The sequence below is a fragment of the Nerophis ophidion genome, linkage group LG12, assembly GCF_033978795.1.
Source record: "Nerophis ophidion isolate RoL-2023_Sa linkage group LG12, RoL_Noph_v1.0, whole genome shotgun sequence".
Lineage (NCBI taxonomy): Eukaryota > Metazoa > Chordata > Actinopteri > Syngnathiformes > Syngnathidae > Nerophis > Nerophis ophidion.
Window position 1 is genome coordinate 42,412,776 of NC_084622.1, and position 11,787 is coordinate 42,424,562.

At 40.9% G+C, this 11,787-nt stretch overlaps 1 protein-coding gene across 3 annotated transcripts in view; it reads left to right on the top strand.

Annotated features, from left to right (window-relative positions):
• The first annotated feature begins 6,766 nt into the window (after nt 1-6,766).
• Nucleotides 6,767-11,787, top strand: part of LOC133563458 (ankyrin repeat and BTB/POZ domain-containing protein 2-like) — a 78,698-nt gene continuing 73,677 nt past the window's right edge. The window contains exon 1 of one of the 3 annotated variants that reach the window (XM_061917592.1): nt 6,767-6,822. In XM_061917592.1, the coding sequence (XP_061773576.1) occupies nt 6,801-6,822 (22 nt within the window). In that variant the 5' untranslated portion in view covers nt 6,767-6,800. Of the gene's footprint in view, nt 6,823-8,615; nt 9,936-11,787 lie in introns of those variants that run through there. The other 2 variants (XM_061917591.1, XM_061917590.1) reach the window with 2 other exon arrangements.

Consider the following 11,787-nt stretch of genomic DNA (forward strand, 5'->3'; position numbering starts at 1 on the left):
GTATGTGGAAATAAATTATGGAATTGATTAAGCAAAGGAGTCAAACATTTTAATCATTTGATGCTGTTCAAAGTACAAGGAAGAAGAATTATGATACTTAATGCAAATTAGATATTCACCGAGTGATTCATTACTGACTTAACTATTAATGAGGACAGCTGTTGCATTTAAAAATCGTTTAAGTAAATTGTCATACAAATGGAAAACTGTTAGTAATTGCTATGAAGTGCAAAGTGGGTGGGGTTTAATACATTTTGTTTAATACATTTTACATATTCTTTCCACTCCTTTTCGGGCATGTTGTAATGAGAAACAAAATATATTTAAACTGCCCACATGTTCGAAATAAACTTCAACCAACCATTAAAAATCAGAATAATACTAACCTACACTAGATCAGTGGTTCTTAACCTTTTTTCAGTGATGTACCCCCTGTGAACATTTTTTTAATTCAAGTACCCCCTAATCAGAGCAAAGCATTTTTGGTTGAAAAAAAAGAGCTACAAAAGTAAAATACAGCTCTATGTCATCAGTTTCTGATTTATTAAATTGTATAACAGTGCAAAATATTGCTCATTTGTAGTGGTCTTTCTTGAACTATTTGGAAAAAAAGATATGGAAATAACTACACATTTGTTGAAAAATAAACAAGTGATTCAATTAAAAATAAATATTTCTACACATAGAAGTAATCATCAACTTAAAGTGGCCTCTTTGGGGATTGTAATAAAGATCCATCTGGATTCATCAACTTCATTCTAAACATTTCTTCACACAAAAAGAAATATTTAACATCAATATTTATGGAACATGTCCACAAAAATCAATCTATCTGTCAACACTGAATATTGCATTTCTTTTCACAGTTTATGAACTTAAATTCATATTGTGTTGAAGTATTATTCAATAAACATATTTATAAAGGAAATATTTTTTTTTATTTTCACGTACCCCTTGGCATACCTTCAAGTACCCTCAGAGATACGCGTACCCCCATTTGAGAACCGCTGCACAGGGTTACGCAGTTACACAATCGTAATATTATTATCCCCAATTTATTTTACAGGGGGGAAAACAACAGTAAATTGTAAGAAAAAAAGCAAAACAATCGGAATGTAATGAAAACAAACTCAAAATTGTAACTATTAATAATAATATACTTAATCACACGGCTGACACAAATTTTAGTTTTAAAATATTTATAATATCTGTTTTTAACTTTTTTTTTTTTTTTTACAAACTCTGACTTTCAGTTTGCGGCCCTTTGGTGGAAAAGGTTTGGACACCCCTTCAAGGAACAAAAAGAAAGTGAGTTCCACATCTGACCACATGAGGGCGCCATTCACATACGCTGACACACAATTCAATTCTTCAAGTCACTTAGAACAACAGACCTCGGGCGACTCTTATAAATAATCCAAATAAAAAAAATGTTTTATTTGTCCTAAAGTTTGACGTAAAAGCAACCAAAAGCTGCGCCTCCTTAGAAACCGAAAAAAAACGATGATGACGTCACTCGGTGGCGCAATGAAAAGGTTCGACGTTGACTAAGTTCCTCCTTTTTAAAAAGTCGTCTAGAAATGTGACTTTAGTCTGGGGGGTTTTGTGTGGGTTGGTTTCAAAAATATCATTTTGAAAATAAACATGCTGATGTTAAGAGGTGGGTAATGATAGAAAAAAAAATACCTTAAAGTTTTCATGCTGTTTTGGTCAATTTATGAGATTTAGGATACCTTAAACTTTTCATGCTATTTTTGTCCATTTATGAGATTTAGGTTGGATATTTTGCTTCCATGTGTGCAGACTGCAGGTTGAATCCCGTCAGGGGAATTGTGCAAGCCTGGATAAGCCAGGAAGGACATCCGGTGTAAAAAAATGTCGACTTTTTACATTTTAGAGGAGATAACGTCTTGACCCTCCCCCAACACTCTTTTTTTATGTGACGTAATCGATGTCCTCACCCCAGTTTGACGAAACAAGTGTTAACCTGCCCTTAACCTGACCTCTGATCTCATTAGAGACTTGGACCTAATAAGAGCCTAAATTTCCCATGATGCACCCTGACACAAGACTACCATTGTCATCACTTGAGCGTTTGAATCAGAGAAAGCTGGCTGATGTTGTTGGAAATAGTCCATGTGGAGACACTCCCTGCTTGCAAGTCAGAGTTGGACACATATTTAAACTTTGTTAAACCTTTTTTTTTTTTTTTTTTTTTTTTACTGCAAATGACCAAGAATAATCAATCAATCAATGAATGTTTATTTATATAGCCCCAAATCACAAATGTCTCAAAAGACTGTACAAATCATTACGACTACAACATCCTCGGAAGAACCCACAAAAGGGCAAGGAAAACTCACACCCAGTGGGCAGGGAGTGATAATGCTGACTATGAGAAACCTTGGAGAGGACCTCAGATGTGGGCAACCCCCCCCTCTAGGGGACCGAAAGCAATGGATGTCGAGCGGGTCCAACATGATACCGTGAAAGTTCAATCCATAGTGGCTCCAACACAGCCGCGAGAGTTCAGTTCAAGCGGATCCAAGACAGCAGCGAGAGTCCCGTCCACAGGAGACCATCTCAAGCGGAGGGGGATCAGCAGCGTAGAGATGTCCCCAATCGATACAGGCGAGCGGTCCATTATGGGTCCCGACGAGCGGTCCATCCTGGGTCTCGACTCTGGACAGCCAGTACTTCATCCATGGTCATCGGACCGGACCCCCTCCACAAGGGAGGGGGGGGCATAGGAGTAAGAAAAGAAGCGGCAGATCAACTGGTCTAAAAAGGAGGTCTATTTAAAGGCTAGAGTATACAGATGAGTTTTAAGGTGAGACTTAAATGCTTCTACTGAGGTAGCATCTCGAACTGTTACCGGGAGGGCATTCCAGAGTACTGGAGCCCGAACGGAAAACGCTCTATAGCCCGCAGACTTTTTTTGGGCTCTAGGAATCACTAATAAGCCGGAGTCTTTTGAACGCAGATTTCTTGCCGGGACATATGGTACAATACAATCGGCAAGATAGGATGGTGCTAGACCGTGTAGTATATTATACGTAATTAGTAAAACCTTAAAGTCACATCTTAAGTGCACAGGAAGCCAGTGCAGGTGAGCCAGTACAGGCGTAATGTGATCAAACTTTCTTGTTCTTGTCAAAAGTCTAGCAGCCGCATTTTGTACCAACTGTAATCTTTTAATGCTAGACATGGGGAGACCCGAAAATAATACGTTACAGTAATCGAGGCGAGACGTAACAAACGCATGGATAATGATCTCGGCGTCTGTAGTGGACAAAATGGAGCGAATTTTAGCGATATTATGGCGATGAAAGAAGGCCGTTTTAGTAACGCTTTTAATGTGTGACTCAAAGGAGAGAGTTGGGTCGAAGATAATACCCAGATTTTTTACCGAGTCACCTTGTTTTATTATTTGGTTGTCAAATGTTAAAGTTGTATTATTAAATAGAGGTCGGTGTCTAGCAGGACCGATAATCAGCATTTCCGTTTTTTTGGCGTTAAGTTGCAAAAAGTTAGCGGACATCCATTGTTTAATTTCATTTAAGAGACGCTTCCAACTGACTACAGTCCAGCGTGTTGGTCAGCTTTAGGGGCATGTAGAGTTGGGTGTCATCAGCATAACAGTGAAAGCTAACACCGTATTTGCGTATGACGTCATAACACTCTCAACTCCATCCATCCATCTTCTTCCGCTTATCCGAGGTCGGGTCGTGGGGCCAGCAGCCTAAGCAGGTAAGCCCAGACTTTCCTCTCCCCAGCCATTTCGTCCAGCTCTTCCCGAGGGATCCCGAGGCGTTCCCAGGCCAGCCGGGAGACATACAGTGGGGGAAAAAAGTATTTAGTCAGCCACCGATCGTGCAAGTTCTCCCCCTTAAAATGATGACAGAGGTCTGTAGTTTTCATCATAGGTACACTTCAACTGTGAGAGACAGAATGGGAAAAAATAATGCAGGAATTCACATTGTAGGATTTTTTAAGAATTTATTTGTAAATTATGGTGGAAAATAAGTATTTGGTCAACCATTCAAAGCTCTCACTGATGGAAGGAGGTTTTGGCTCAAAATCTCACGATACATGGCCCCATTCATTCTTTCCTTAACACGGATCAATCGTCCTGTCCCCTTAGCAGAAAAACAGCCCCAAAGCATGATGTTTCCACCCCCATGCTTCACAGTAGGTTTGGTGTTCTTGGGATGCAACTCAGTATTCTTCTTCCTCCAAACACGACGAGTTGAGTTTATACCAAAAAGTTCTATTTTGGTTTCATCTGACCAAAGGACATTCTCTCAATCCTCTGCTGTATCATCCATGTATCCATTTTGGTATAAACTCAACTCGTGTTTGGAGGAAGAAGAATACCAAGAAGAACGCAGAGTTGGAATATAATTACAACTTTTTATGTACATATTTATATACATAATTATATAATATTTACATATTTATATAATATTTAACTACAAGCTCCATTCACAGACAGAGTCCCATTGCTTTTATGAGCGGTCGAGCGAGTCAAAAGCCGAAAAAAAAAATATATATATATATATATATATATATTTTTTTTAATTTTCTTTTTTCTTTTTGTGGCGGCCGTAATTCTTTCATGGCGTGCCGCCACAAATAAATGAATGTGTGAGAAACCCTGGGGTAGGCGTACCCCTGGGGGCACATGAAGGTATGCCAAGAAGTATGTGAAATTTTTAAAATATATTCTAAAAATAGCAACAATTCAAAAATCCTTTATAAATATATTTATTGAATAATACTTAAAAAAAATATGAATGTAAGTTCATATACTGTGAAAAGAAATGCAACAGTGGACATGTTCCATAAATATTGATGTTAAAGATTTATTTTTTTGTGAAGAAATGTTTAGAATTAAGTTCATGAATCCAGATGGATCTCTATTACAATCCCCAAGAGGGCACTTTAAGTTGATGATTACTTCTGTGTAGAAATCTTTATTTAAAATTGAATCACTTGTTTATTTTTCAACACATTTTTTGTTATTTTTATATCTTTTTGTTCCAAATAGTTAAAAAAAGACCACTACAAATGAGCAATATTTTGCACTGTTATACAATTTAATAAATCAGAAATGGATGAAATAGTGCTGTATTTTACTTCTTTATCTCTTTTTTTTTTACCAAAAATGCGATGAGTAGAGTTTATACCAAAAAGTTCTATTTTGTTTTCATCTGAGCACATGACATTTTCCCAATCCTCTGCTGTATCATCCATGTATCCATTTTGGTATAAACTCAACTCGTCGTGTTTGGAGGAAGAATAATACTGAGTTGCATCCCAAGAACACCAGACCTACTGTGAAGCATGGGGGTGGAAACATGTTTTGGGGCCGTTTTTCTGCTAAGGGGACAGGACGATTGATCCGTGTTAAGGAAAGAATGAATGGGGCCATGTATCGTGAGATTTTGAGCCAAAACCTCCTTCCATCAGTGAGAGCTTTGAATGGTTGACCAAATACTTATTTTCCACCATAATTTACAAATAAATTCTTTAAAATTCATACAATGTGAATTCCTGGATTTTTTTTTTTTCACAATCTGTCTCACAGTTGAAGTGTACCTATGACAAAATTTACAGACCTCTGTCATCATTTTAAGTGGGAGAACTTGCACAATCGGTGCCTGACTAAATACTTTTTTGCCCCACTGTAGTCTTCCCAACGTGTCCTGGGTCTTCCCCGTGGCCTCCTACCGGTTGGACGTGCCCTAATCGCCTCCCTAGGGAGGCGTTTAGGGCACGTTTAGGTGGCATCCTGACCAAATGCCCGAACCACCTCATCTGGCTCCTCTCGATGTGAAGGAGCAGCGGCTTTACTTTGAGCTCCTCCCGGATGACAGAACTTCTCACCCTATCTCTAAGTGAGAGCCCCGCCACCCGGCGGAGGCTCATTTCGGCCGGTTGCACCCATGGTCTTGTCCTTTTGGTCATAACCCAAAGCTCATGACCATAGGTGAAAATGGGAACGTAAATCGACCGGTAAATTGAGAGTTTTGCCTTCCGGCTCAGCTCCTTCTTCACCACAACGGATCGATACAACGTCCGCATTACTGAAGACGCCGCACCAATCCGCCTGTCGATATCACGATCCACTCTTACCTCACTCGTGAACAAGACTCCTCGGAAAAGAGTGGAGTGCCATCTCCGGGTTGGTGAGGAAAACCTGCCCCAAGTAGAGGAGCTCAAGTACCTAGGAGTCTTGTTCATGAGAGAGGGAAGAGTGGATCGTGAGATCGACAAGCACTCTCAACTCATCCTTTTTCAACTTGAATGATCACATTTTCTTTTGTGGAATACACTGACTGAATGTAAAATTATAATCTTTTATATTCCAAGGTTGCTCAATTCATTTTCATTGCTGCATAATTAAAGCATAAATCACCTCATGACTTCACACAATTGTATTTGACTTTTACACGCTGTACATAAACATTTCTACCCCGGACTGCCACATGCAGGCTAGGGCCATGTCTACACTGAGTCGTTTAACTCCTTGAACGGATAATTATTTAACCTACGTGTCATGATCTGTGGTCTCGATCATGTTTGGTTTAGTTATGTTTTGCTACTTTTTGAACTCTGTGAGTTCTGGTTTTTGTCCACTCTGATTTTTTTTAGTCACCATGACAACTCATTGGTTTCACCTGACTCATTTGGACTCACGCACCTGTCACTAATCATGAGACTAATTAAAGCCTGTAGTTTTCAGTTAGTTGGGCTGGCAACATCACTCTGTTTTTGCGCAGTCCATGCCATAGTTCATGCTGCTCTGCTCATGTAATAGTAAGTGTTGTTTGTTTTATGTTCATAGTTTACGTAAAAGTATTAGTTTTGTTTCCTGCACCAAGTTTGTGTCTACGCCTTGCGAACGCCTTTTGTTTGTACTTTCATAATCTAGATAAGTGGTTCTCAAATGGGAGTAGGTGTACCCCTGGGGGTACATGAAGTTATGCCAAGAAGCACGTGAGATTTTTAAAAAATATTCTAAAAATAGCAACAATTCAAAAATCCTTTATAAATATGTTTATTGAATAATACTTCAACAAAATATGAATGTAAGTTCATAAACTGTGAAAAGAAATGCAACAATGGACATGTTCCCTAAATATTGATGTTAAAGATTTCTTTTTTTGTGAAGAAATGTTTAGAATTAAGTTCATGAATCCAGATGGATCTCTATTACAATCCCCAAAGAGGGCACTTTAAGTTGATGATTACTTCAATGGCCCTGCGATGAGGTGGCGACTTGTCCAGGGTGTACCCCGCCTTCCGCCCGATTGTAGCTGAGATAGGCGCCAAAAAGGGAATAAGCGGTAGAAAATGGATGGATTACTTCTATGTGTAGAAATCTTTATTTATAATTGAATCACTTGTTTATTTTTCAACACGTTTTTAGTTATTTTTGTCTTTTTTTTTCCAAATAGTTCAAGAAAGACTACTACAAATGAGCAATATTTTGCACAGTTATACAATTTAATAAATCAGAAACTGATGACATAGTGCTGTATTTTACTTCTTTATCTCCTTTTTTTTTTATTCAAAAATGAGACGAGTTGCGTTTACACCAAAAACTTCTATTTTGGTTTCATCTGACAACATGACATTCTCCCAATCCTCTGCTGTATCATCCATGTATCCTTTTTGGTACAAACTCAACTCGTCGTGTTTGGAGGAAGAAGAATACTGAGTTGCATCTTAAGAACACCATACCTACTGTGAAGCATGGGGGTGGAAACATCATGCTTTGGGGCCGTTTTTCTGCTAAGGGGACAGGACTATTGATCCGTGTTAAGGAAAGAATGAATGTGGCCATCTATTGTGAGATGTTGAGCCAAAACCTACTTCCATCAGTGAGACCTTTTTGAATGGTTGATCAAATACTTATTTTCCACCATAATTTACAAATAAATTACAAAGTTAATTGTTGTCTCTCACAGTTGAAATGTACCTATGATGAAAATTACAGACCTCTATCATCATTTTAAGTGGGAGAACTTGCACAATTGGTGGCTGACTAAATACTTTTTTGCACCACTGTGTATATATATATATATATATATATATATATATATATATATATATATATATGAAATTGCATCTTAATTAATAAGAATATCTTTGAATATCGGATTTTTTTTGAGTAATTGTATTTTATAGAGTTTACAGAATTGAACCCCTGAAATCTAATATTTTTGTTAACAATATTCAACATTTCCATAAACTCCAAAGCCTCAAAGAATCACTTGCATCATTAAAAATGGATTTGAATGATATTTAAACCCCATTATCGTACTCAAATATCCAAAGGTCAGGGATAGCAGACCGTCCAACTACCCCTCAGTAAACATGACTAAATAAACTGATGAGCATTATTTATTGCGACATTAAACTGTTAACATGTGAACTTTATTTGAGTTATTTTGGACAAATGTTAACAGGACTCATGAAGGTCCTGCAAAAGATAAGCACTTTATGGGAAAAGTGGTAAAAAAAACTGTAGTGGGCTCTGATTGGCTTCCACCATAGCTGGCTGTGCTCTGATTGGTCCTTTTCTTACATCCGTGTTGTAGTCCCTCCCCCTCGCTAACGTGAGCACTGCTTGATTCTCTCCCTCACTCCGACAGAGAGGAGCAGACGTGAAATAACCTGACTTTTTCAAAAAAAACAACACAATTGTGTTTTGTTAGTTTTTTTGTGTACGGACGACGCGGTTATTTTTTTTCTTTAACAATCCAGAAAAGTGTCGTCCGGCGTGGATAAACTCGCTGGAGGACGTTTTAAATCCAAAAGGTGAGTGGGGACTTTAAAACCTCCCAGAAATGGACGCGATGACGCTACTTTTGTTTTAAATTTGTGTCGCAACACACTTTGAAAAAACTTTGTCGACAAATGTGGCGCGCTGAAACCAGTCCTTCCTGCTCGGCGGAGACTCTTTGACTTGCAGGTTAAAAAAAAAAAAAAAAAGTCCTGTAGTACAACGTGTGTAAAAAAACAGGTTTTAGAAATGGCGGGTGTAAGTAATGTCCACATGAAAACCTTGGAGGACCTGACTTTGGACTCTGGCTATGGCGCGGGAGACTCCTGCAAGTCCCTCAGCCTGTCCTCCTCCAAGTCCAACTCCCAGGCCGCCACGACGACCCCTCACCGGGGCACCTGGTGGTACTACTCGGGCTCCATGAACAGCAGGAACAACAGCTGGGACACGGTCAACACCGTCCTGCCCGAGGACCCGGAGGACATCTTCTCCAAGTGTCCTCGCCTGCCCGACCTGGAAGAGTTCCCCTGGACCGAGGAGGACGTGGCCAAGATACTCCGCCAGGTGGCCGAGGGCGGCGCCGCCAAGGGCGTCCACGCACCTGTCTTCATCACGGAAGCCGTGAGGCGGCTGTCGACGCTCCTCCGCAAGGCTCTCATCCGCATCTCCAGGGAGGCCCAGCGTCTGAGCGTCATGCACTGCCGCTGTACCCGCTTCCAGGTGCAGAGCGCCATGAGGCTGGTGCTCAGCTGGTCCCTGGCGGACTACTGCGTGTCCGCCTCGGTCAAAGCCATCTCCATGTACAGCATGAGTGCGGGCGAGATGCTGAGGAAGGGCAAGTCGGCCCGCTGCGGTCTCACCTTCTCCGTGGGACGTTTCTTCAGATGGATGGTGGACACCCGCGTGTCCGTGCGCATCCACGAGTACGCCGCCATATGCCTGACCGCCTGCATGGAAGCTCTGGTGGAAGAGATCGGAGCCCGAGTGCTCATGTCTGAACGGGGCCATCCGGGGCCTGATGGGGGGTCGACTTGTGCGCCAGTGAGCGGCGAGGCCTTGGAAGGAGTTGTCAACAATGACGCCGAGCTGTGGGGAGTCCTGCAGCAGTACGAACACCTGATCTGCGGGAAGAACGCCAGCGGTAAGTTTCCATGCATTCTCCATGCCAGTGTTTTTCAACCACTGTGTTGTCTGGTGGGCCGTGGGAAATGATGCAACATCACCTACCGTATTTCCTTGAATTGCACATCTTCTCACTCCTGCGCTTACCAAAGGCATGCGGTAAAAGTAAGCATGCGCTAATTATTTTAAAACCTCTTCTCACTCCGGCACTTACCAAAGGCATGCAGTAAAAATTTTAGTGTGATGTAAGCTTGGACCTTAAGTCCTACTGAATAGCTCTTAATCTTCTTGCCTTTATGCGATTTCAAATTACTGGTATTGAAATCAGCCTTATCCTTTTTGAAAATGCTGACAGGGGAAGTGTCACTCGTGTCGTCACAAGTTTGACCAGGCGGTAATACTAAGCGTGCGCTAATTATTTTGCAAAGCAAGTTTGACCCGGCAGTAATTCAAGGCAAGCGCATACTATATGCCCTGCGGCAATTCAAGGAAATACGGTAATTGGTCCAAAAAATGTTTGTCGCAAATCAATAATCCGAATTCAGAATATGAGGGGTTTGGTTGTAGTGGGGGTGTATATTGTAGCGTCCCGGAAGAGTTAGGGCTGCAAGGGGTTCTGGGTATTTGTTATGTTGTGTTACGGTGCGGATATTCTCCCTAAATGTGTTTTTCATTCTTGTTTGGTGTGGTTTCAATGTGGCGCATATTTGTAACAGTGTTAAAGTTGTTTATTCAGCCACCCTCAGTGTGACCTGTATGGCTGTTGATCAAGTATGCCTTGTATTTACTCGTGTGTGTGTGCAAGCCGCACATAATATGTAACTATGCTGGCACGCTGTTTGTATGGAGAAAACGCAGGTGTGGCGACAGGGTTGTAGAGGACGCTAAAAGCAGTGCCTTTAAGGCACGCCCCCAATATTTTTGTCCGGGTGGAAATCGGGAGAAATTCCTGCGAATGGTTGCCCCGGGAGATTTTCGGGAGGGTTACTGAAATTCGGGATTCTGCCGGGAAAATCGGGTGGGTTGGCAAGTATAATATGCAGACCACAGCGGGAGGCAGCATGCAGGTAAATATAAGTATGTAATGCTTACACAAAAAATTAACAAAAGGGAAAGAAAAAGGCAATGGCAATGCAAAACGAAAGTAAAACTAAACTGGCTACAAAGTAAACAGAAACAGAATGCTGGACGACAGCAAAAACTTATGGTGTCCACAATGTATGTCCGTAAATGACATGACAATCAACAATGTCCACACAAGGAAGGATAGCAACGACGTAAATAGCCTTGCTTGCTAACACAAAACAGGTGCGCGGAATGGCGCACAAAGGAAAACATGAAACTGCTACAGGAAAACACCAACAAAACAGGAAGGGCCACCAAAATAACAGAACCAAGACAAGAACTGAAGCACTACACACAGGAAAACACCAACAAACTCAAAATAAGGCATAACGACCTGGAGGAGTTTCATTTTTTAACGTTTTCTGCTGGAGGTGTTCCTCTAGATTTTTTTAATGAAAAAAATGGGCCCTGCTGGATGTGTTCCTCTAGATTTTTTTAATGAAAAAAAATGGGCCTTGCCTCAAAAATGGTTGAAAAACACTGCTCTATGCCACTTGAGAGGTGGGGTTCACACTTGACTGGTTGCGAGTCAGTCAGTCCCAATCAGGGTGCACAAATCTCCACTGATTGATTTATTTGAGCAGTGCTAGCCAATGACCTGAACAACACCGGCTGTCAACTCATTGTCTAGCTCAGCTCTTAAGGCATCGGGAAGTGAGGATTACACAGCGTAGCTGGTACCTGCCTATACCACCTATGAGAAATGTAGAGTCGGGGTGCCCAAATTTGACCTTCCCACATTTATT